This window comes from Desmodus rotundus, chromosome 4 (genome assembly GCF_022682495.2).
Source record: "Desmodus rotundus isolate HL8 chromosome 4, HLdesRot8A.1, whole genome shotgun sequence".
Taxonomy (NCBI): Eukaryota; Metazoa; Chordata; class Mammalia; order Chiroptera; family Phyllostomidae; genus Desmodus; species Desmodus rotundus.
In genome coordinates, this window is record NC_071390.1 from 26,059,420 (window position 1) to 26,085,885 (window position 26,466).

The 26,466-nt window shown below is 41.3% G+C and overlaps 1 protein-coding gene and 1 non-coding gene across 3 annotated transcripts in view; one reads left to right on the forward strand and one right to left on the reverse strand.

The window, feature by feature from the left end:
* Positions 1–25,821, forward strand: part of TCTN3 (tectonic family member 3) — a 28,906-nt gene extending 3,085 nt beyond the window's left edge. The window contains exons 4-15 of one of the 2 annotated variants that reach the window (XM_045197484.3): positions 2,132–2,259; positions 2,501–2,609; positions 2,698–2,813; positions 3,305–3,340; positions 4,262–4,342; positions 5,977–6,102; positions 7,300–7,404; positions 8,051–8,145; positions 8,463–8,616; positions 9,788–9,818; positions 11,628–11,765; positions 17,214–25,821. In XM_045197484.3, the coding sequence (XP_045053419.2) occupies positions 2,132–2,259; positions 2,501–2,609; positions 2,698–2,813; positions 3,305–3,340; positions 4,262–4,342; positions 5,977–6,102; positions 7,300–7,404; positions 8,051–8,145; positions 8,463–8,616; positions 9,788–9,818; positions 11,628–11,765; positions 17,214–17,326 (1,232 nt within the window). In that variant the 3' untranslated portion in view covers positions 17,327–25,821. The remainder of the gene's footprint in view (positions 1–2,131; positions 2,260–2,500; positions 2,610–2,697; positions 2,814–3,304; positions 3,341–4,261; positions 4,343–5,976; positions 6,103–7,299; positions 7,405–8,050; positions 8,146–8,462; positions 8,617–9,787; positions 9,819–11,627; positions 11,766–17,213) is intronic. The other variant, XM_024563210.4, reaches the window with a different exon arrangement.
* LOC112307118 (small nucleolar RNA SNORA22) lies at positions 6,237–6,370 on the reverse strand. The gene has a single exon (XR_002975022.2). It is a non-coding gene; the product is annotated as a small nucleolar RNA SNORA22 (small nucleolar RNA).
* Positions 25,822–26,466: the final 645 nt, after the last annotated feature.

Sequence of the window (26,466 nt, forward strand, 5' to 3'; positions counted from 1 at the left end):
TCTTAGCTTAACTTTAACTTTTCTTTCATTTATGAGGGCAGAAATAACTGCATTTTATATGAGGTATTTCTTCCATGTGGTTTCTAGGGTGTGAGTCCTGAGAGAAATGTTACACAGCTCCTGGAAGTTTCAAAGTTTGAAGATTTAGGTCAGAGGTCGAGGAGGCGGTCTGCAAACTGTCAGCATCAGCATCACTTGGAGAGCTTGTTCACAGGCAGATTCTGACAGTGTCTGGGAGTGGTTGAGATTCTGAGTTTCTGACAAACGTCCAGGTGATGCTGGGGCTGCTAGTCTGTGCACCACACTTTGAGTAGCAAGGATCTAGGAGGTGAAGAGAGGGTAAGTAGTCTGAAGTCCTCAGAATTGAGAATTGTGTTCATTTGTTGCTGTATTGAAAGCTGGAAAGTCAAATAATTAAGACTGATTGCAGAGGATAAAGGTGAAGCTTTTGTTATGTGGATTCCTCATTAGCTTTCAGTGATGAAGGTCTTGATACCTTTTTGAATCTGTCCAAATGACCATAATTATATGAAGAATTAAAGGATTTATCATGGGGCATGTTTCCGCTTCGTTTCTTTTTCAAGTTAACAAGACTTGGGTGGTAAAGCAGAGACTTACCCATTACCAGCCGACCTCTGGGCAGGGGACAATGCCAGAGGCCTTTTCCTGCATCTCTCTCCAGTTCTGAAGTGCCGCAGGAGATGGCCACAGGGGCTTGGACAGAGGTGTGCAGTGCTGAGATGTGAATTTAGAATGGCTAGAGAAAGCACACCTTCAGAGTGTCCGAAATTTTGAATGTAGAAATTATAAGGTGAAAAGAATAAAACATGACAAATCCATATACTTGAGAGATAGAAACCTTCTTATTAGGACTGGTCAGTTGAAGTTTAGAGGGGACAGGAAGATTTGAGGACAAATGAGATATTATCTCCAACTTTGCCATGTTCCTATGGAAACTACCATTTGGTTGTACTAGAGACTCACCCAGTGCGGGGCAAATGTTGACTTTATTGAGCCTACTGTTTTCATCCCAAATTGCTGATCATATACATTCCTGGCATCAGGGACTTGGAACTAACTGGAATTCATTGGCCATATTCTTTTTTTTTTCTTGTTCTCAAGGTTTTTAATTATGTAGATACAACAGCTAGGTGATATATTTACACCATTTTAAAAGTTTATTTAACTGGGGTTTAATAAAGTTATGTAGGTTTCAAATGTACCGCTCTGAATTAATCATCTGTATACTGCATTGTGTGCTCACCACTCAAAGTCAGATCTTCTGTCACCGTATACCTGACCCCTTTACCCTGTACTACCCCCCCCCAACTCCCTTTCCCTCTGGTGACCACCGTACTGTTACCTGTGTCTGTGAGTTTTTGTCTTGTTTGTCCATTTGTCGCTCTCAGTTTTATATCCCACATATGAGTGAAATCATGTGGTTCTTGACTTTTTCCATCTGACTGACTTTGCTTAGCACAAAATTCTCAGGGTTCACCCACGTTGTCACAAGTGGCAGTATTTCATCTTTTCTATGGCTGAGTAGTGTTCCATTGTGCATATATACACCACATCCAGTCCTCTGTCAAAGGGCACTTTGGTTGTCTCCATGTCTTGGCCACTGTGAATAATGCTTCGATGAACACGGGGGTACATGTATCTTTACAAAAAATGTTTTCAAAATTTTTGGATAGATACCCAGAAGAGGGGTTGCTGGCTCATGTGGTAACTGTATTCTTAATTTTTTGAGGAACGGCTGTACTGTTTTCCGTAGTATTGGCCATATTCTTGTCTCAGATCTTAATGCTAAAGCAATAATTCATTTAACAGATTACAAATGAATTAGAATGTGATAGAAATCAAAATTGTTATCTCTGAAGATGGAATATTGATTGGAAACTTTCTGGGAAAATGTTCTAGAACTTAATCTGAGTAGTAGCAATAAAAGTATATAAATTTGTAAAAATTCGTTTGAGTTTATGCTTAAGATGAATGCATTTTGCATATGTATACTTAACCTTACTGTATATATATTATGCCTCAATAAAAATATTACTTCTTGGCATGCAATATATTTAAAAATAAATATTTTTCTTTTATCTAAACACTTTTCTTTTTAAAATCATTTTAGCAAAATTAAACTATTTCCAGGAGCTCCAAAAAGTCAACGCATCCAACTTCCAGGCGCTGGCTACAGAGTTCGGGGGCGAATCATTCACTTCGACATTCCAAACCGAGTCGCCACCACCTTTTTACAGGGTGAGCCCGGGGAGGAGGGTGGGGTTGTTTGGTTTGATTTTTCCCTCGTAACCGACAATTGGCTGAGTAGGTATCTTCGAGGTGCCTGGCTGCCGTTAGGTAAACCTTCGTCAGTTCTTTTGGAGGGCAGTGTTGTCCCCATTAACAAGCTGTTGAGTTAATTTTTGTTTCTACCTTTTGTATTTTCTGGTGGACTCATTCCAGTCTCATTGTGAACATATTTCTGCTCTGCTTTGTTCAGGCTGGGGACCCCATTTTGACTTACTTCTCTGAGTGGTCTCTAGTAAGCTTACTGAAGCAGCCTGCAGGGCTCGGAGCTGGGGGGCTCTGCACCGAGAGCAATCCTGCAGGTGAGTCTGGAGCAGAAATGCCAACCTTTTGGTTCAGGTTAAACTAGGCTTTCTCACTGACCACCTCCTTAATTCTTTGTGTTCTAAGCTTTCTTGGAAAGTAAAAGTACAACCTGCGCTCGTTTCTTCAAGAACCTGGCAAACAGCTGCACGTTGGATCCAGCCCTCAGTGCTGCCTCTTACTACAACTTCACAGTCTTGAGGGTGGGTATCCCTTCTCTCCCCACTGTGGGTTTAACCCAGCACGCTTCCCACTGTGGGGTTGTGAGAAAAGCACCGAACTGGAAGTCAGAATGCCCAAGAGCTACGTAAAAGGCAGAGGGCTTGCAAACCCTGTTGTCTGAAGAAAGGCGAGGAACTCAGGGCTGTATGGTCAGGCTAAGAGGTTGTCAACCTCCTGGCTGATGGGATTGGCTTGGGAGGGTGGGAGGGCAGACATCTCACTATTTCACCAGAGCTGCTTGCTTTTGCTCTTCAGTGGAGCTTTGCTCAGAGTAGGTGGGCATTGCAGTTGGACTCATGCAGCCTCCCCTCAGCTTTCCTCCTGGCATTTTAGTGTGAAGGAGAGTCAGGTAGAGGAGAAGAAGCAGATGTTTCTAACATGTTGATTTTCCCCACCCCTTATGTGTGAAACCACAAGCTTCTGGAGATTTCTCTAAGGTATTTGCATATTCATTTTCTTTTCTCTCATTTAGGTTCCCAGAGGTATGACTGATCTGCAGAATATGAAGGTATGAAGCTGTTAATCGGGAAAGAGACTCTCTGGTCCCTTTGCATCTGAGGCAATTTCAGTCTAGATTGTAGTGGTGAAAAGAAAATGTATTTGTAATGTATCAAGATGTTAAATGTGAATGCTAAAACAATGTTTTTCATGTGTGTTCTATATGATTAATAAGCATCATATGAATTAAGAATTCAAAAGGTGTTAGGTAAGTTTGGGAAACATTGGGTTAAAGTTAAACTGTATTTCAGGCAGACTTCTTGGAGTCTTTAATAGGCTTGGGGGCCTTGTTAATCTCTAAGAGGTAGGTATCAAATATAGTATTTCTAAAGAACTGGAGACCGTTATGCTAAGTGAAATAAGCCAGGCGGTGAGGGACAAATACCATATGATCTCACCTTTAACTGGAACATAATCAACAAAAGAAAAAAGCAAACAAAATATAACCAGAGACATTGAAATTAAGAACATTGTAACAATAGCCACAGTGGAGTGGGGAGGGGATAGCGGGGAGAGGGGTCTACAGGAGCTACTATAAAGGACACAAGGACAAAATCAAGGGGGAGGGTAGAGGTGAGGGAGGGAGGTGGGACTGGCTGGGGTGGGGTGGAGGGAAGGGGAGAAAATGCAGACAATTGTAACTGAATAAAAATAAACAAATTTTAAAAATAATAATTCTAACAACCCTAAAAATAAAATAAATAAAACCTATTGGAGCATGGAACCTTAATTTTATATGTAATAGAATTAATGATCTGAGAAATATGTTTTGAGATGTACAGACCTAGAATGACTTAAGTTGTAGGCTGGCAATGGAAGGAGAAAGAAAGTTGGTGCTCAGAATGAAAAGTCATTCATTTCGGCATGAGATGTGGCTAGAAGAGTCAATGTTGCCTTCAATTTTAGTTGATTTGCTTCTTTCCCTTGCTAGTTTCAGGTTCCTGTAATACCTGTCTCACAGGCTGGTTCTCCTTTGTTGGCTGGAAACACTTGTCAAAATATTGTTTCCCAGGTAGGGATGCTGACCTCGGGGTCTAGACTGAAGTATGTTGATCACCATTACCAGAGGTGCCCCTTCTTCTGCTAAGTGCCACACCAACCCATGTGAATTCTTGTGCATTACCTGAAAGTTAGCACATCAAGAAGTGAGCCCTTCCCCTTCCTCCCTACCATGTTTCAGTCATTTGCAATGTACTGTCCTCCGGTATTACATGTCGAGAACATTAAGAGTATTTCTGACTCCTCTTTTCTTTGCTCATATGCAGTCTCTTAGGGTTCTTACCACGTTTTCTTCTGTTGACAAAGTCAGTATCATCTGAAAATCTGAAACAGACTAATCAACCTTTCCTTTATTCCAGGGGTGTCAAACTCATTTTAAGCGGGGGCCACATTAGCCTCGTGGTTGCCTTCAAAGGGCCGAATGTAACTTTAGGACTGTATAAATGTAACTACTCCTTAACAGTTAAGCGAGAGCTCAGTGCTGCCACCGAGTATAAACAAGGTGCCAGGCCACATAAAACACGGAGGAGGCCCCTTGTGTTTGCCACCTGTGCTCTATTCTCTCTCTTCTGATCAACCTACAGAAGTAAGAATTACCTTAAAGCATAACTTTCAGAAATCAAAGGATACGTTCAGTTGACTATAATTTCCGTGTCCAGCTACTATCTTTACCCATCCTCAGACATGGGGAGAGCCAAGTAAGCAAGGTTTCCGTTCCATGCTCACCTGCCCGTGCTGCTTCTTGCCTTGCCCTGCACACAATCGAAACTTATTTTTCTTCCCTTTCAGTTCTTACCATGAACTCATCTCTCCCATGAATCTTCTCAAAGAGCCCTATCCAGTCTGTTCTTTCATGTGTAGGCATAACATGAGGTCAACTTTATCTTTTCATAGTATTTGTGTTTGGCACTTTTTAGAGTACTTGTTTATTCTTCCTCATTCAGCTATATCTTTAATTGAGATATAATTGATACATAATATTGTATTAGTTTTAGATGTACAATATGATTTGACATGTACAAGGTGAACAAAAGTAGGTTTACAGTTGTAATTCAAATAAATAATACAATAATAAATAATGTAAGAATAAACTGTTCTTCATGCTCACAATTGTAAACCCACTTTTTAAAAAAATCCTCACCCAAGGATATGTTCATTGACCTTAGAGAGAGAGGAAGTAGGGGTGAGGGGAGAGAGACGCAGAGAACCATCGATGTTGGAGAGAAATACCCATTGGTTGCCTCCTGTATGTGCTCTGACCAGGGATCGAATGCTCAACCTAGGTATATACCCTGACTGGGAATCAAACCCGCAACCTTTTGGTGTGTGGGGTGATACTCCAACCAACTTAGCCACCCAGCCAGGGCTGTAAACCGAGTTTTGACCACCCCTATATATACTGTAAAATGATCACCACAATACGTTTAGTTAACAGCCATCACCACACAGTCACAAGTTTTTTCTTGCAATGCAAACTTTGAAGATCTACTCTTTTATCAACTTTCAAATGTACAGTATTGTTAACTGCAGTCACCATGCTATTCCCTCATTTGTTTATAATAAAACGCTCAAAGACAGAAAATTTAAATTAAAAATAATTGGCCCACTAAGTAATTTTTATTAGTTGATTGTACTTTTGCATTTCAGGTCATCTATGAGATAGAGACCAATGGAACGTTTGGAATCCAGAAAGTCTCTGTCAGTTTCGGACAAGCCAACCTGACTGTGGAGCCAGGCGCTTCACTACAGCAACACTTCATCATTCGCTTCAGGGTTAGGGCCCTTCTTCTGTGGGGGGTGAAGGAGGGAAGAGATACTGGGGTGGAGACAGTTCCTCTGTCTGTGACACCTGTGACATAGAATAACTAGTTCAGTCTGTCAGTGGAGGCCCAACATTTTTTTTTTAATAATGTGCTGACTTTCTGACTACATTTAAAAAGATTAATAGCTCTTTCACTGCAGAGGAAAAGAACAGACATTGCTCCAGCACAGAGTCGGAGCCAAGGGAACTCTAACGCCCACTTGGGTGTTCACTGTGCAAGAGGCCTCAACATTTAAGATTCCGTAATTTAACTCCTAGTGATAGGGATTCAACATTGTTTATTTATGAACATTTTCTCTGATTCTCTACCTGGTCCCCAGCATAGCAGGACTTCAATCTCAAATCCAAACTCTTTTTTAAATAATCACTTTGAATCATAAACTCAGCCATCATCCCACAGAAGTTCTTCAGCTTTTCTCATATTTCTGGACATTAAGCATAGTTTTTCACTTTTACTCTTTATATTTGTATATTACTTGAGCTTATGTGGCTACAATGAGCATGAGTTTTTGCCCGCGCGCATCTATGAACCTTGGTGAAAAACGGTGTGACGGCACTCGGTGTTGGGCTCACCTGCACTGAGCCTGTGTCCCCAGTCCCGATCACCGCCTTTGGCTGCTTCTGCTTCTTTCTTTCTGCATCTTGTCGAGTCTGATTTCTTCTCAAGTCTGCCTTCCAGTGATCAACCAAGTCTCATGTCTCTCAGAGTTCATCTCTGAAATGTCTGTTGTTAATTAAAATATATTTATAAATTGCATGTAAATTCCTCTCATTTCAACCATGCTGAACATAGCCCTAAATTGATAGTAATTTTTGAGAAACAGGGCTGATAGATCCTCACTTGTAACTCTTGGTAGAGTAGCATAGAGTGAATTTCAATATATGGATCATCCAGGATTTACTTTATGGGGGAGAAGGGACATATAGTGAATTTCAATATGTAGATCATCCAAGATTTACTGTGGCGGGAGAAAAGGAAAATTCATTGGAGTAGAAGTTTTTGCAAAGTCCTGCACTGTAAAAGGAAGCCTGATGGTCCAGTGCAGCCAACTTGCTGCGGTGCCTTGAGGGAGGGAGTGAAGCCAAGCAGCGGAAGGTGTGAGAGCATGCTTTTCTCCCTAAGTGACTTTCTCTCACTCTTTCTGCAGGCTTCCCAGAGCACAGCTGCTTCTCTTCCTGCTCCTAAAAGTGGGAATCCTGGCTATATTGTTGGGAAGCCACTCCTGGCTCTAACTGGTGACGCAAGTCACTCAGTATCCTTTTCAGAGCTGAGTGGCCTGTTGCAGCCTAATGAGAAAAGCTGCAGCCGCTGATCTTGTGGATTATCCAGTTCTGTGGTTCCCCCGTTTTTTAGGTATCCAGGATTTCCTTAACCAAGCCATTTGTAGACAATGTTCTAAAATGTTGATGTGACCAAAGGCTCTAAAACTTATGATAGACTAGCCAAAAATGAAGATTGTGACTGATTTTTGCTTTAATGAGGTATTTATATGCTATTGTGTAGTCAACTATTCTTGGAAAAACACTTAACTCTGTGTGTGTGAGGTTTTTTTAAAGATTTTATTTACTTATATTTTAGAGAAGGGAAGAGAGGGAGAGAAACATCTGTGTGGTTGCCTCTTGCGCGCCCCCTACTGGGCACCTAGCCTGCAATCAGGCATGTGCCCTGACTGGAAATGGATCCGGTGCCCCTAGAGTTTGCAGGCTGGCACTCAATCCACGGAGCCACACCAGCCAGGGCCATCTCTGTGTGTCTTTTAATTACTAGACGAAGGAAACAAATTGTGACTTGAACGAAACCATGATATTAATAAAATATAGTGTTAAGGAAACAGTATAAATTTTCCAATCTATTTCTTTTTCTGTTATGATCTCCTTGACCATCACTTTTCACCTCAGATGACCCTTTTGCAAAGCCAGGGTGATGGAACTTGCTCTGTTAGGAGATGTGAAGTACAGTTTGGGGTAAATGCAATGTCTGGATGCAAGCTCAGGTAATTCATTGCTTCTGCACCATTTCCCACAGTTTTGTCTCTAGCCAGGGATTGTGTCGATATGGGGCATATTGATGGGGATTATGGCAACTTTTATATTTTGAATGAGAGTTCAGATATTGCTAATTAGAAATTATCTTATAATCTAAATAATAGTAATGTTGCTGAGAGTTTTCTGACAGTCCTCTAAATCTCCTGAGGATTATTTTACTCCAATTTATTTTATACTATTATTTCTAATATTTAGACTAATATACTAATATGGTTACATTATTATCTTAGCATTGGACTCCAGACTCCATGGTGTTTAATTTCAGGCTGAAAAAGATGGGCTGCAGCCACTTGCAGCAAGAGACGTATCAGACTCTTCATGGAAGACCCAGAGCAGAGCATGTTGCCATCTTTGGTAACGCTGACCCAGCCCAGAAGGGAGAGTGGACCAGGATCCTCAGCAGGAACTGCAGTGTTTCGGTAAGGAGAGAAAACCCGTTCTGACCGACACTCACTTCCCCCTTTTGTTGTGGATACTGAAATTAAAACCAGCCCTATTTCCGTAGGTAATGTGGTTATTGTAGAGGGAGGATAATGTGGTTGTCATAAGAATAAAAGAAACCATGCCCATTTGATGTCATTATTTCAGCTTATTTTCCTTATGAGGAGAAAAATTTGAAGGTAGAAAATCTAGAGATTGTTTTGCGGTTCAAAATCAGTCTTACTCATAGTAAGAGAAAACTAAATATATTTCATATATATTTCAAACATTCTCTTATAATCTTGAATGTTCAGTCAGCCCAGATTCTTTCTTTGAGGTTGAAATTGTGTTCTTTCTGTTGTTATAAAAATTTATGTTTTTACATTTACATTTAATGAAAATACATTACCAGGTCAAAAATTCAAGCCATGTAGAATGGTATTACATGAAAAGTGAAAACCTCAACCCCCCTGCCTCGGAAGCAGCCTCACCCAGCTGCTTGTCACTGCTTTCTCTGGATGCCCATTAGAAGCGTGCGCAGCAGGTGGGTCTCTTGACTCCACTCTGAAGTGCAGATCTGCTGTGCTATCACGTCTTCCCCTTGTGCCTACCCTCTTCCTCCTCACCTTTGTCAGCTATGCCTTCAACTTTACTTGATTATTTTTCTTTGTAAGAAATACATATACTTGGCTTGAAATTCAGAAAGTGCAAAATAAAAATACCTCTCCCAGGCAGCTCTTCCCTCCCGTAGACACAATCAAAGTCACGCGTTTCTTTCCTTCCATAGATAATGCATGCTTACGTAGGTAAATGCTCATATTCTTTTTTTATCCAAATGATGTGTCATAAACACTGTTCTGTACCTTACTTTTTTTAACTTGTTACAGAGTAAGCCTCCCCATCCTTTGCATTGTGTAGTTGCATAGTATTCCATTATTATGCAGACGAACGTAAATTTAACCCTTTTGATTTGTAGACACTCAGGTTGTTTTCAGTCTTTCGCAGTTATACACAGTGTGACATTTTATAGCCTCATTCAGGTACCGTTTCATACGTGGGAGAATAAACCTATGTGATAAATCCTAGAAGTAAAATTTCTAGATCAAAGGACATATACCCTTAGTAAAATTTAAAATTTTACTAAGTATTGCCAATTCATTCTCTATGCAGGCTGTACCGGTTTGCATCCTACCATCCATCGGTGAGACTGCTTGTTGCCGCACACCTTCATCAGCACTGTGTTTTCAAGTTTTTTAATCGTTGCTCATCTGATAAGTGAAAAATAGCAGCCTAGTGTAGTTTTATTTTTCTCTATGAATAAGATTGAGTATCTTGACATATAGTTGAATAATTTGTACTTTCTCACTATAATCTATTTATATCCTTGGCCAATTTTAATTGAGTCACTGGGTCTCATGACATATAGGAAATCTTTGTGTATTTGAGAAATCAGCTGTTTTCAGTGTTATAATTTGCAGATATCTTTTCCCAGTTTGTCATTTGTCTTTTGGCTTTGTTTATGGTGTTTTTTGCCATGCAAAAGTTGATTTTTATGTTGTGAAATTTATCAACTTTTTTTTACCTTGAAATTTTAGTTCAGACTTTGAAATACCTTTCCCCTTAGAGATAATTTTTAAAGTGCCATTTTTCCCTTTCTCAGCACTATTTCGACTTCATCCCTTTTAAGGAGATTTGGGGGATAAGTAAACACATGTTCTTGATCCAACCTTTAGGCAACTGAAGTCAGATTGAGTTTTCTTAAACTTCAAAGCCATCTGAGGGACTGTGGATTCTGGGTGCTACGTGGCTGAATATAGGAAGGAGCTGGATTGAGATTATAGTGGAACTACTCTTTATTATTCTCAAATTTACATTTTTAAATCACATTTTCAAGGACATTTGACAACATGGAAAAATCTACATTTTAGATTACAAATCTAAATCTAAAAATGTAGATTAAATGAAAAGAAAAATGTTTAACAGTATTGAGAACAAACTCATGAAAAGACGTTCCACATTGTTAGCCATTAAAGAGTTGCAAAACCGCATTGTGATACCACTTCCCGCCCACGAGGATGGCTATAATTAAAGAGATGGATAACATGTGTTGGCAAGGGGGTGGCGATACTGGGACCCTCAGACACTGTTGTGGGACTGCAGAATGGTGAGCCACTTGGAAAACAGTTTGACAGTTTCCTTAGTAAACATAAACATGGTCTGTCTTCTCCTGTTCCTAGTTTATACATGTCTTTGCCTGTATCTGAGCCTTACTATAAAAAAGTATGAAGCTAGAAAAGCGCAAAGCATATTTGAGGATAGTTTGTATCTGTGAAGTTATAGTAACCTTCTGATTAAAGTCCTCACTTCCATCAATCCTTCCTGCATTATGGAATTAATCCTCCTAGGACCAAACTGCTTGGTTGGACTTCCAATACTGAAATGTCTTCTTCCTTAACCTTTCACTGCTCCTGTGTTCAAGTCCTTTGCTCCCGTCACCAGTCTGCTCAAGGCCATTGCCTGGTACATGCCAAGCACAGAGGAGGCTCTCAGTAACTATTACTCACATTAATCAGTGAATGTCCCTCCATGGCGTCACGTGCTTTTCTAGTTGTGTACCTTTTTATATGCCATCTCTCCACCTGAATTTTCCTTTAATCACCATTTTCTCCAGTCACATATTACTCATCTCAGTTCTGCCCTCAACCAGAAATGGCTGTTTCTTCTGGTATTCCACAGTACTGACTATGCACCACTCACTGAGCACTTCTTATAATTATTGTAAATGGGCTCACATTTTATAATCTCCGTACTAGTAAGTTCCATTTTAGAATGTTAATTTTCCTAAGATCAAGGACAATAATATGGCTTATGGTGAACTTTTGTGTTCTCTAAGCCACACTGCCTTCTCTGTTGTACAGTGTTTAAGAAACGATGGGTAGTACTAAATGCATGGTGACTGATGATAGGCAACATCAGCAACTCAAGCAGACGCTTCTTTACTCTTCTGCAGGCTATACATTGTACGTCCTGCTGTGTCATACCAGTTTCCCTGGAGATCCAGGTCTTGTGGGCATATATAGGCCTCCAGTCCAACCCACAAGCTCATGTATCAGGAGCCCGATTCCTGTACCAGTGTCAGTCCGTAAAGGTAAGTCATGGCTCATAAAGGACCACTGATCCTTGCAAAGCTTACGTTATCTCATCAACCGTTTGATGACCATATAATTTTGACTTCTGAGAGCCAGTTAATGCTACCAGCCGATGTTTGGGTAGGGTGAGCAGACACAATTAACTTGCATGTTGACCCTCCCTGCCTGGTTACTGAATTAGCATGTTGTCATGGTGACTACATCTTTATCCTTTTTCCTCAGGGTTTTTTTTTTTTTTAATATCCTGAACCCAGACTATAGTATAGGTTAATTTCTTTTAAATTATCATAACAAACAGATACAGTTCATGTTTTTGGACTGGGATTCTGATTTCAACAATCATAAAGCACATTTTGGGATAGTTGGAAAAACTTTGAGTATGGACTATATTTTAGATAGAAATATTACTAACATGAAAAGGTAGAGGTTAATTTTTTTAAAAAGCAAATTATGAAACAGCCTGTATGATATGATACCTTTTGGTGAACAATGCATATATGGTTGTTTTTATGTATAAAGACATAGATGTTAATAGTGGTGGTCTTAGTGATGGAAATAGAGAGTTTTTCTTATTTTCACTTATCTATATTCTTTAACTCTTCACAATATACCACTTTGTAATAAAGTATCTTAAAGTCAATAGGGGGAAAAAGTCACTAGGAAAATATTAAAAATAACTAGATGTTATAAAAGTGGATTTACTCAGTTTCATTTACACTAGCATTAAAAAACGTGAAATACTTAGGAACAAATTTAGCAAAAGGAGTAGAAGACGTCTTCTCTAGAAAGCATTTCTGAGAGAAATTATAGGGGACCTAAATAAATGATGGAGAGATACACCATGCTCATGAAGCGAAGAAGAAATGGATCTGTGGATTCCATGCAAACCCCCCAAAAACTCCTACCCGGCATGTTTGTGGAAATTGACAAGCTGATTCTAAAATTTACATGAAAATGTAAAGGACTTAAAATCCCAAAACAATTTTGAAAAAGAACAACAAATTTGGAGGACTTCTCTACTGATCTCAAGATTAACTCTCAGACAGTGTGTATTGGTATAGGCTGGACAAATAGATCAATGATGCAGAATAAAGAGTCTAAAAATAGATCCGCAAATCGATTCCATGAGAAAGGGACATTTTTTAAAACAACTGGTTCTGGAACAACTGGAGAAAACTGGAACTACTGGGTAAACATAGTGGGGAAAATCAGTTAGTTCCATACACAATAGGACGTATGCCTGGGTTGTAGACCTATTTTTGACCTTAAATCCAGAGTCACAGAACTTGTAAAAGAAACACAGGACAGTATCTTTGCAGATTTGAAGTAGGCAAATATTTCTTGGACAGGAAACAAAAATCATTAAATCTCTGCTCATCAAAAGATACCATTATGAAAAGGAAAAAGCAGGCTATAATTTGGGGGAAAATATTTGTTAACACATTATCTGGTAACAAATTCCATGTCCAGAATTAAAAATATATACAAGTAAGTAATGTGAAGACAGAAAAATCTTAAAAATGGGCAAAAGAGTTGAATGATACACAAATGGCCAATAAACATGAAAGGTGCTGAATATCATTAATCCTTAGGGATATACAAAATTAAAACCACAACACACCACTCACTAGAATATCAATAGAATATTCATGAGAATAGCTAAAATAAAGATTGGTAACCCTAAACGGTGCAGGAATGTAGAACAACTGGAATTCTCATAGATCGCTGGTAGGAGTAAAAAATGGTACAGCCTCTTGGTCTTTACAAATTCATGTTCCCTCTGACCCAGCAATTTTACTCCTGCATATTTAACCAACAGAAATTAAAACACATGTCCAAAACAAAACGTGTACCAGAATGTTCACAGCAGCCGTATTAATGACAGCACAAGACTAGAAACATCTCAAATAGTCATCGTCGAGAGACTGAGCAAATTGTTGTATATTCGCGCAACGGAGTACTACTCAGTCATAAGACAATGAATTACTGGTATGCAAAACAGCGATACATTGCAATAACATTTGTCTGGAGTGAAAAAAGCCAAACACATTTAAAAGTACACTGTAAGATTCTATTTTTATGACATATAAGAATAGGCGAAATTGGTCTTTAGCGACAAAAGTCAGAAAGTGGTTGCCTGTGAGAGGGACAGGGAAGTAGGAACACTCATATACTTTTTCTTAATCCTCACCTGAGGGTGTGTTAATTACTGATTTTAGAGAGAGAGGAAGTGGGGGGATGGAGACAGAGAGAAACATTGACCAGTTGCCTCCTTATGTGCCCCAACCATGGATCAAACCCACAACTGAGGTATGTGCCCTGACCGGGGATCGAACCCACCACCTTTTGTTATACTGGAAGACTCTCCAAACAACTAAGCCATGTGGCCAGGGCAGAGGCAATTTTTTTTAATATATGAAGAATAAGCATTTCATTTGAAATGTTAGTTAATAAATCAATACATGAATAAATGAAGCACAGCCTTTAGGAATCCTAATGACAGTGTGGAGGTAAGGTTAAGGGGTCAAAGTAATCTGTAATTGCTGACTCTTAAATAGCTGTGACATACCTTCTGCCCTGTGATTTCTTATTTCTTGTTACTCTCTATTCTCTTTCTCCAAAAATACCTCTGCTCATTTGTCAGAAATAAAATCTTCGTTGAGTGCTTACTCTGTGCCAAGTACCATGCTTGGTGCTAGGTACAGCGTGGTAAACAAAGTAGACATTGCCTTGCTCTTTCAGAAGGTCAGGGGCAATACTGAGGTGAAGTTGAGAACACTGCTGCTGAAATTCACCAGGAGATGACGAGGATGACCTGGGCCCAGGTGGGGGCTGTGAGGGCTGCAGAAAGCAGACAGAGTTCAGAAGCTTCAGGAATGTCACAGACAGAACATGATTGCTTGGATGTGGAGGTTGAGGAAGAATGAGTCAAAGATGATGGATATATTTCTAGCTGGGGCATTTCACTGGGTTCTCTTACATCTTACGTATGCTGCCCTGTTTGTTGACTACCAAGTATAATTTTGCTTTCTGCAGTAACCCTTGTATGTCGCATCCCCAGCTTCCCTCCCCCACGTTTTTCTCCTAAGGTTTTCTTCCCTTTTGTGTTTTGTTTGTTTTGAAAGGATGTCCTCCAACTACTGGAACCCATGTGGAGTGCCTGGAAATACACATTTCCTAGATGGCCCTTAACCTGTGGGTTAAGGGCGAAGGAATATGAAAGCCCCACTCCCTTTCCTTGGGTGGGAACAGCACAAGGTGTGGGGACTGTGAGGCCTGCCTTGTATTTCAGAGTTCCCTTGCAGATTAGGCTAGTGCTAGATAGTGGTGTAATTTCTCAAATTAATAGTTGTCTAATTTATCAAAATAACATGTATATCTTTTTAAAGGCAAAAAATGCCAGAAGAGGATCTCTTATAAAAAATAAAGTCTTAAAATCTTCCTTACCATCCTGATCTCCAAAAATTACCTGTTAAACTCTTTTGCTCTTTTCTTCTGTATTTACCTCAATTTCTAAACAATATTTTATTCAGTTATCTCTTGAATCAGGAGTTTATAGGTAATCTATTGACTTCCTATTTTGGCAAGTGAGTTGAGATCTGTTAGTCTGTCTTACCCTTCCGTTACTGTCCCAAGGTAGTTACATCAAAATGTTTTATTAAGTAAATATTCAGTGTTTCAATATTATGATTATATAAATGTTGAGTCAAGGAGTTAAATTTTTGTGAAACTTTTCATTCTTCTTGAAATTAATAATTACCTCATATTTCATTTCTTTACTTTTCTTTTAGCTGATGGCTAAGACTTCTCACACTGTCCAACAGCTCTGTAAAATTTCTCAATGCAGCTTTTTAAACACTCAAACTTGCCATATGATGTTATCCGCTCTACCTTTCCTACATGCTTTCTTCACGGAGACCTCCATAACCTTATGTAGTATGGACTGTGTCCTGCCCGCGGTTGTCAGCGGACTTTTCTTTACTGTCATCCTGGGAATTGCTCTTGCTTCTTAGTTGTGATAGATTCACTGTTGACTGAACACTGGTTTCTCCTTTTTCTCGATTTACCCTCTTGTTTTGGTGGACTTCAAATTCTAATAACATCTTTGAAAAAAGGCACATGTAAACTACATTTTTCCTTTAGTTCACACATCTAAAGACAACTTCGTTCAACCACCATCATCATCATCATGATTCATAATTGACCATTGGCCTAGGTATACAAGTCTAGATTGAAAACGATTTCACTCCCAATTGTGAAGGCGTCCTTCCACTGTCTTCCAGTTTCTAATACTGCTGTTCAAGCACCATTTTAAGATCTCCAGTTTACTCCTAGTAGTCTGAAGCTGCTAACATATTATGCCTCAAATAGATTTTTTTCTTCATTCATCATATCAAACAATCTGTGGGGTTTTTTTACTCTGAAATCTCAATTCCTAGAAATTTCTATTAGTATTACACATTTAATTTCCTCCCCACTATTTTCTCTGTTCTCTCTTTTTGGAACTCCTATTAATCAGTTACAGGGTCACTAAACTGATTACCTATTTTTCTTTTCTCTTATATTATCTATCTCTTTAGCTTTTTGTTTTTTCTAGAAGAGTTCCTCAACTTTGTCTGTTAACCTTCTTACTGAATTTTTTATTTTGGCATTACACTTTTAATATCTAAGAGTTCCTCCTTTTTCCCTGTTTCATTATATCCTTACATATCTTTTAAGATGTTAACATGTTATCTTCATCTGAGTTTATTTATTGTGCTTATTTGGTAGTTTTTTCTTTAATGTGAGAAGTTTCTCCCACATGTCTGGGAATTCCAGTCATCAGGCTGCAGCCACATCTACCGAAAGCTTTCTCTGTTAGGTCAGAGCCTTGAGTCAGCTTGACAAGGCCTCTTCTCCTGGGAGCATCTGTTTTATTTGCCTTGAACTGGTGGGTGGTTGGGAGGATCCCTTCTAATCCTGAGATTCTGTGAACCTGTTTTTTTTTTTAATCTCCATTTCTGAGTTCTTTGCTTCTTTCATGAAGTTTCTAGTTTCTTCTACAATTGAATAAAGAATGGAATTGCCACTCCTACTTCCACTAGTACAAGTGTACTGTTTTAGAGCCTGGAAGCTTCTTGGACCTGTAAGGTAGAGCTGTTAAGCATGTCATACATAGCAGTTTTGCTCTCTGGCCTCTCTGATACCAGGTAGCTCCCGGTTGGGGGAAGCTAGAGTCAGTCTTCAGGTAGGTGTTAATTGTTCCCAGGGCTGGTGTCAAGGACTGCTGCTAAGAAATTCATTTTCTGTGCCTCACAGAAAACTACATAGGACCAATATGAGAAAAAGGTATCTTGTTTAATAGCAATTTGGTTTTGGTCTTTTTTTCGGGGAGTACTAAGTTGTCAAGTAGAGGGCTATTTGAATTGGTACCAAGTGCTGACCTGTCATGGACTTCTTTCCTGCAGGATTCCAAAGTAACAGAAATGTCTTTGACAACTATTGTGACCTTTGTGGACATTACCCAGAAGCCAGAGCCTCCACGGGGCCAACCCAGAATCGACTGGAAATTGCCATTTGATTTCTTCTTTCCGTTCAAAGTGGCATTCAGCAAAGGAGTGCACTCTCAGAAAGGCTCAGTCTTCCCCATCCTTATCCTGTGTTTCTTACTACTCGGAGTTCTCAGCCTAGAGACTAAGTAACGAAAGGAGAAAATCACATTTTAATTTTCCCTATGGGAAGTCCTATGGCAGCCTACTTATGCTGGCTAATGACCAGAAGGCATTTAGGATAATAGAGGACCTAACTGAAGGAATCTTTGTACATGAGGGGAAAAAAAGATAATTCATTCATCCTAGCTCTCTGCTTAGAACTTAGAACATGCTTCAGTAATGTCAATTGCAAAAGATTTGCTCCAAAAAAACTGAATATATAACCTACAAAACACCAGATACACCTTAAACTCTGTACTTCTCAAGCAGGAAAGAACACAAAGAACTCTTCCTCCAGTCCTTCAGGTTGTGTTATTCCTGGCCAAATGTTTGCAAGGTCTTCATCCATCTGCTCATGGGCACAGCTGGGCACCAGCAAAAGGAACATGTTCCTACTGTTCCCCACATGGACTTGGAAAGTGCTGCCCTTTGGGCTTGAAAGGAGCTGACTGTTCAGAATAGAAAACTACCGGCTATGTATTTTATCTGACTCCTTCCCACCCCCTTGGGCCACAGTCTTCCCATATCTGAGTGAAAACGGCAGTTCTTTCCATGAAAAGTTTTCAAAATGAATGTGGAATCCCAGCCTCCTTTCCTACTAACAAATGATTTTACCACTCATTTTTCTCCCTTCCCTCCACTGTGGTAGAGAAATAAAACTGCTTGAGAGCTCAGTTATACTAATTCTAGCAGCACACAAAACTGTTAGGTGGTTTGCCTCGTGATTATTTTTCTATATATACGAGGAGTTCTTTAAAAAAACAAATAAAAACCTTTATAGTATAATAGCATTTATTATTGTGGGGTAACCCAAAAACCTCAGAATTATCTTCTGGAGGGGAGCCCCTTGTAGTACAGGCTTCCCCCGCTAGGTGAGTTTTCTAGGAACCCATCTGTATCAGTGTACCAGCTGGTGTTGGGTGTGTTTGGCTTCAGTGAGTTTTTTTTTTGAAAACTTTCAGTGCAGTTGCCCATTTCACAATGGGTGATTTACCAACACACCTACCCACACCCAACTAAATATTAAGCAGTTTTTGACCAAAAACCTGTGTCCTCCTCTGTATATTCATCTGATCTTGCCCTGAGCAAATTTTTTTTTTGTCTCTCAGATGAAAAAAGGCCTCAAAGGGAAATGTTTTGCGGATGTGGAAGAGGTGAAACAAAAAACTGCAGATGCACCAAAAGGCATCAAAATTGGTTGAGTTCAAAGACTTTTTGAGCAGTGGAGAAAAAGTCTCGATAGGTGTGTTGCAGCAGGTGGAGAGTACTTGGAAAAGTGACTTAAGTTTAAACATAAGAATATACAATTTTTTATAAATAAATTCCAGGGTTTTTTCTGGGGGGGGGGGTCCCTCCTTGTACTTTCTAAGTTGGTCATGGATTTATACATTTGAATAGGAAAATTTGTGTGTGTCAGCAATGTTGAGCCAACATTTCAGATACAGTTTGCAGGCAGCCTGAGGATGGGGCTCACCTGGTGGCGGTGCCACGTTTCACTTTCTTCACCTGTCTCGTAGCCATCCTGGCTGTTGAGGTGGAGGCTTTCACCTTCACCATTTTGACAAAAAGCTCATTCTCATCAGATAGATCCTTGTCATGTAGCTTCTAGGCCACATTTTTCTCGCGTATGGTGTTGCAAGGTCCATACATACCCCTGAGCCCTTTCCAGAAAATGCTCTCCATCTCATGTTTTGGTGAGCGTCTCATGCCGGAGAACTGAGAAAAGCCCCTTGAGCTTCCTTCTTTACCTTCCTTTGATGCTGTTCTATGACAGATCTCAATGAGACAATTAAAATAAAAGTCATTGTTGCTACAATTGCAGGTACTGCCCTGGCGAGATCGAGTTCATACCCTACCCTGGCACTCTGGTGAGCTCACGTGACTCCTGCTCTTCCTGTTCACCCTGGGCTTCTGTCCTCTCATCTTCCCATTCATCTGTGTCCCACTGTGGCTTGGGAACCTTCACTTCTCGTTGCTCACTGAGAAGCTTCATCAGGAGGCTCATGAAGGCTGACGAGCTGTTGCCTTTTTTGTCTGGGATGCCCTCACTGGCTCGGTCGTCACCTCAGTGCTGGTGTTACTCTTTCAGCCTTGAATATTTCCGTGAAAGAGCCTTCTGTATTTTCTAGATATAGTTGTTCATCAGGCATGTCAGACATTCATTGTCGCGGTGCAGTCTGACTACCTTGCTGACGGCCTCACTTTTAATTTGGCATAGACAGCAAGCCAAATGGCTAGGGAGAATCAGTTTTTCCAACTCAAGGGCCACCATGAGGATTCTCTCAACTGTTGTGATACTTGTGTTATTCCTTCGTCTGAGTCTTTTAATGCTGGCAACTTAAAAAGATACAAATCTTCAAGAGTTATCAGAGGATTACAGTTGAGAATTAAATACTTGAGAGATGCAGGCCTTCAGTTGAATCCTTATATAATTCTCTCAAGTTATTTTCACTGAGGATTAGTTTCTCAGCCCAACAGTATGACTTCCAAGTATCTTTATTAATGTTACAAATAGAGTTTCCTCGCATTTAAATAGTGAAGGTGCCACTGTAGGCATTGGCCTCTGGTGCAGACCCTTTGTGGAGCCTCTGCCTTGGGTCGAGACCAACACACGACAGCGTCTCACTCTCACAGGTACAGAGCTCACATATGTTCACAGCGGCCTTCTGTTCAGTTGTTGGAGGACCTGCTCAGATGACTCTGGCTGCTGAGTTCTGATAAATTCCAGGTCCAAAGGTTTAACTGAATTCAGACAAGGATGACTGCTGAACATAAACAGGCTCTGGATAAGGAACTTTCATGTAGTCTGCTGCAGGGATACGGGATATTTCAGCTTCCACAATAGATTCTGGTGTTATGGTGACCTCCAGGTCCAAATGAACTGTGATTTCAGACAAGATTGGCTGCTTAGCCTGAACAGGCTCTAAACATGAAAGTATCACCTCAGGGTATGTTGAAGAAGGTGTACTCTGCTGCAAGGCTGTAGGACATTCAGCCACCATGGTTGGTTCTGGTGTTAGGTTGAGCTCCAAGTCCAAAGGATGAACTGGGAAATCACAAAGGGTTGGCTACTAAGCTTGAAAAAGCTCTAAATGTGAAAATGTCACCTCAGGGTCTTTTGGAGAAGCTGTGTTCTGTTGCAGGGCTGTAGGATATTCAACCTTCAATAGGTATTGGTGTTATGAACTCTGGACCCTCGGGTTGAACTGTGATTTCAGATACATCGGCTGCTGAGCCAGAACATGGAGGTTCTTCACATGGAGGTGGAAGTGTCACTGCAGGGTGCTTTGAAGGAGCTGTGCTCAGTTGCAGGGCTATAGGAAGTTCAGCCTGCACTTGGGCTCTGGTGTCATGGTGAGCCCCGGGTCTAAAGGTTGAACTGTGACATCACACAGGGTTGGCTGCTGAGCCTGAATGGCTCTAAATGTGAAAGTGCCACCTTGGGGTTCTTGGAGCATTATACTCTGCTACATGGCTGTAGGATGTTCAGCCTCCACAGTAGCTTCTGGAGTCAAGGAGAGCTCCAGGTCCAAAGGTAGAACTGTGACTTTAGACAGGGTTGGCTCCTGAGCCTGAACGATATGAAAGTGTCGCCTCAGGGTGCTTTGAAGGATCTATAGTCTGTTGCAGGGTGGTAGTATGTACAGCCTCCACAGTAGGTCCTGGGTTTATGATGAGCTTGAAGTCCAAAGTTGAACTGTGATTTTACACAGGGTTGGCTGCTGGGCCTGAACAGGCTGTGGGTGTGGAAGTGTCACCTAAGAGTGCTTTAAAGAAGTTGTACTATGATGCAGGACTGTAGAATGTTCAGCCTCCCAAGTAGGTTCCGGTGTCACGGTGAGCTCCAGATCCAAATATTGAACTGTGACTTGACACAGGATTTGCTGCTGAGCCTGAAGAACTCTGGATATGAAAAGTGTCACCTTAGAGAGCTGTGGAGGAACTGCATCTGCTTTAAGGCTGTAGGATGTTCAGCATCCACAGTAGGTTCTGCTGTCATGGTGAGCTCCAGGTCCAAATTGAACTATGAGTTCACACAATGTTAAGTACTGAGCCTGAACAGGCTCTAAATGTGAAAGTGTCACCTCAGGGTTTTGAAGGTGTACTATGCTGCAGGACTGTAGGATGTTCAGCCACCACAGTAGACTCTCGTGTTGAGTTCCAGGTCCAAGGAATGAACTATGACTTCACACATGTTAGCTACTGAGCAAGATAGGCTCTAAATGTCAAAGTGTCACCTCAGGGTTCTTTGGAGCATCGTATTCTGCCACTGGGCTGTAGGATGTTGAGCCTCCCCTGTAGGTTCTGGTGTGATGGTGAGCTCCATGTCCAAGGTTGAACTATGAATTCACTGTTAGCTACTGAGCCTGAACAGGCTCTAAATCTGAAAGTGTCCCCTCCGGGTATGGAGAAGCTATACTCTGCTGCAGGACTGTAGGATGTTCAGTCTCCGCAGTAGGTTCTCGGTTATGGTGGCTCCAAGTCTAACGTTGAACCGTGGTTTCATGCTAGGTTGGCTGCTGAGCCTGAACAGTGTGTGGGTGTGGAAGTGTCACCTCAGGGTGCTTTGGAGGAGCTGCCCCAGGGCTGTAAGATGTGCAGCCTCCACAGTAGGTACTGGTGTTATGGTGACTCCATGTCCTGAGGTTGAACTGTGACTTCAGACAAGGTTTGCTGCTTAGTCTTGCCAGACTGTCAATGTGGAAGTATTACCTCTCAGTGTTTTGAAGTAATTGTAGTCTGCTCAAGGGTTGTAGGATGTCCAGCATCGAAGTAGGTTGTGTTTATGGTGAGCTCCAAGTCCAAATGTTTAACTGTGATTCAGACAAGGTTGGCTGCTGAGCCAGTACAGCCTGTGCATGTGTATCACCTCAGTGTTTTGATGAACTGTAGTCTTTTGAAAGGTTATAGGATTTCAGCCTCCTCAGTACGTTCTGGGGTTATGATGAACTCCAGGTCCAAAGGTTGAACTGTGGCTTCAGGCAAGGTAGGCTGCTGAGCCTGACAGCGTGTCAGTGTGGACGTGTCATTCATGGTGTTTTGAAGAACCTGTAGTCTGCTGCAGCGCTGTAGGATATTTAGCCTCCACAGTACGTTTTGGGTTTATGGGGAGCTTCCAGTGCAAAGGTTGAACTGTGATTTCAGACACATAAGCTGCTGGGCCTGAACAGTCTGTGTATGTGGAAGTATCACCTCAGGATGCTTGGGAGGAGCTGTAGTCTGCTGCAGGCCTGTAGGGTGTTCAGCCTCCACTGTAGGTTCTGCTGTTATGATGAGATCCATGTCTAAAAGTTGAACTGTGACTTCACCCAAGTTAGACTGCTGAGCTTGAACAGGTTTTGTATGTGGGAATGTCACTACAGGGTGCTTTGAAGAGCTGTATTCTGCTGAAGGACTGTAGGATGTTCAGCCACCACAAGAGGTAATGGTGTTATGGTGAGCACCAGGTCCTATGGTTGAACTGTGATCAGACAAGGTTTGCTGCTTAGTCTGCCCAGTCTGTGCATGTGTGGAAGTGTCAACTCAGACTGTTTTGAAGAAGCTGTGGTCTCCTGCATGGTTATAGGATGTTCGGTTTCCACAGGTGGTTCTGGTGTTATGGTGAACTCCAGGTCCACTGTAAAGGTTGAACTGTGATTTCAGGCAAGGTAGGCTGCTGAGCCTAATATCACTCTGGAGGTAGAAGTGTACCTCAGGGTTTTTGGTGGAGCGGTACTCTGCTACAGCACTGTTAGATGTACCTCCTCCACCACAGGTTATGGTGTTATGGCGAGCTTCATTTCCAAAGGTTGAACTGTGAGTTCAGACAAGGTTGTGGTTGAGTCTGAACAGGCTCTGGATGTGGAAATACCACTTCAGAGTGTTGTGATGGATCTGTAGTCTCCTGCAGGGCTCTAGTGTCAGCTTCCAATATAGGCTGAGCTGATGTCTTTTGCTGTGATTGAGATGTTTTTTATCTCCTCATTGTTCTTTGGAGGGACACCCTGCTTGGTTGGAGGTTTTCCCACTTTAGTCTTTAGTCGATTTTGCAGGGTGAGCTGAGACCTCTTTTCAATTACAGATGGCTTAATCCCTTTAGGGTGCTCTGATGTTTTCAAAACACCAAGATCCACATTTAATAACACTTGATTAGGCAACACTGATTGCTGAGCTTCACCCATACCTAGAGTTACACCATTTACAGAGGATTTTGGAGGTTGAACTGAACCCTTCTGCTGGACTGGAGAAGGTTCTACATTGGCAAGAGGCAACTGAGGCAGAGTCAAGCTCTTTGGCTGGATTAAAGATTCAACGTCTTCAGGGTGGTGGGGCTTTGGATGCTGGTCTAAAACTTCTTGATAAACTAATGATTTCAACAACTCAGGGGACACAGCAGAGTAAGCTACGTCTTCTCCTGGATTGAAGATGATTCTCCTGCATTAGGGGTTTCTTCTGGTTGATAAGCTGGGGCCTTCTGATGGGTTGGAGAAGGTTCCATTTCCTCAGAGGACTCTGTAGGTATAGCTGAGGCTTCCTGTTGGAATGATAAAGGTTTGTCATTTTCAGAGATATATGAAGGCTCAAATGTGAGGTTTTACTGATCCAGGCCAGGACTTGGTGAGCCCACAGGGAAACGGAGGTCACCAGGACAGAGTCTAGGGCTAACTCCAGAAACTGAGGTGCCTGGACCAGCAGCCACAACAGGTGCCATGTGAAGAGGAGCTATGGGGCCCAGAGGTGCAGCCTGGACACGACAGGCAGAGGTCCAAGGCACAGCAAGGGACCCACGCAAGTGGGATGCTGGCCCCACATGCTGAGCAAGAGCCAACAATTGGCAGCTGTGTCACAATTGGCAGCTGTGTCATGTATGCACCCCTTAGCAACAAAGCACCCCTCCCCCGCCTCAGGTTCCAACCTTTATTTAGGCAACATTTATTAGTCTTGCGTTGAGAGCAACTGCAGAAGAGTGAGCTTTTTTCCCAGAATCACCAGGGACCAAGTGGTCCTTTTCCCCTGCAGAGGGGACAACTACCTCTTGCTGGTGCTCCCCTCCCTCCTTACAGTGAGGCAGGATTTGAGCTGCACACCTGAGTGGCCACAGACTCCAGCAGCCCAGAGATGGTGGGATTAGGAGAAGGAGGGTGGTGGTAATGAAGGTGAGGCTTGGGGGTTGGTGCAGAGCTTCCCAAGGAAGCCATAGGGCCTCACATCCCTGGAAATTAAGAAGTGCTAGTCCAGTTCTGGCAATCTGAACTGTTCCTCAAAGCTGAAATCTGAGAGACATTATTCTTCCTCTTGGCCATACTGCTTCCAAGAAAAGTAGATGACAGCTTTTCTAGTTCAAGGGTCATCATGAGGATGCTCTCAACTGTTTTGACACTTGTGTTATTCCCATGTCTCAGTCTCAATGTGGCTTCTGTAAGTCCTTGGTTATAAGGCTTCTCTCCAGCTAGTCTTCAGTTCATTAAAAAGAACTCACATACTAACAGTTTATAAGCATCCTGCAAGCACCAGCAGTTCCAATTCCTGGTTGGACAAGAAAAGGCCTTCACCACGACTCTGGGTGATGCAGGGTGCCCAACTATCTGGGATTCTGGAGAAATCAATAGGTGCTCTATGGTGGTAGGTACGACTCAGTGACTAAGAAAACACCAATTCTCCCAGTGTGGGATTTGGAGCACAGTTGGTATTTTGGTTTATGGATTTCTCAGTTTTGAATATTCTGTTTGAGAGCTCTCATCTGTTCTGTTTGGGAGCTCTCTGAGAACTCTTGTTTGTCTGAAATGAAACTTTGGTCTCAGTTGTTCTTCGCTTGCTTTCTTACTCTGTAAGGACTTGGCTTGCTCTTTGTTCTGTCTCCACCATTTGGGCTTTGTGCCATTTAGACCTTGTGAAAGTCATTTGTAATAATGTCCCAATCCCTCCTTTTAGAACATGGGTGTCAAACTCACTTTCACTGGGGGCCACATCAGCCTCACGGTTGCCTTCAAAGGGCCGAATATAATTTTAGGACTGTATAAATGTAACTACTTAACTAGGGGCAAGGAGCTCAGCACTGCTGCCAGGTTCAAACAAGGAGGGCTGGATTCGGCCTGTGGGCCTTGTGTTTGCCACCTGTGATTTAGAAGATTTAGTTTGAGAGTACTCATTTGTTTGGGATTTACCTTTGCTTTAGATGTTTTTGTTTCTGTTTTGAAATGGGCAGCTCAGACTTGATCCCATCAGAGAATCCATTAGATCACATTTTAGCTGACTGGTCAACCTATGCTTTGTCAATGACTAATTAGAATCATTTGCCAAAGTTTTGGTAAATAGAATAAGATTTCTTATGTGCAAGCTTTCATATTGTTACACCACAAGGATTCTACTAAGAAAGAATTTAAATTGATAGTGCAAAGAGGGCAAAAAATTTCACTCCCCTCCCAGACTATAAAACTCAGAAAGTAGAAAAAATGAGGGGATAAGTTTTATAAACACTCTAAATCCTCCTCCTAGAGGTCCAGGAGTTGCTGCAGTCCTGGAAACAATAGGGGAATTAATGCCAAACCCAGAGCAGGCTGCAGGAGCGGGGGCAACTATGCCACCTCAATGTGAAGAAAAATGGAACTTTTTAAAACAACTCAAGTGGCTAAAGCAAGCCAAGCCTGATATCTCCCTCACCTCTCCTCCAGGCTCCTTAAGGTTGTCAAGGACATATTAAAAAAGAGAAAATCTTGTCTTCTGTTATGTGTATGGAAAACAAAAACAGTATCAAATATTTTTTCAGGACCATAATAGAAAAATATTTGATATTAAGGCTGGTTTTAATTTAATTGATATCTTTTAAAGTTATTAGCATAAAATACATGTTTGTTTTGCCCAGGTTTGTAGGAATAAGTTCATGTTATCTCTTACAGAATTTGTCAAGAAAATGGCTTGAGTAATAACTGACTTTAAAATCTTGTAAAATTGTTAAGAATAAATAGATCTAACTAAAATGAAAAGTTTTTGATAAGGTTTTTCAGTAATAATTGTAAATAAACCTAAACAT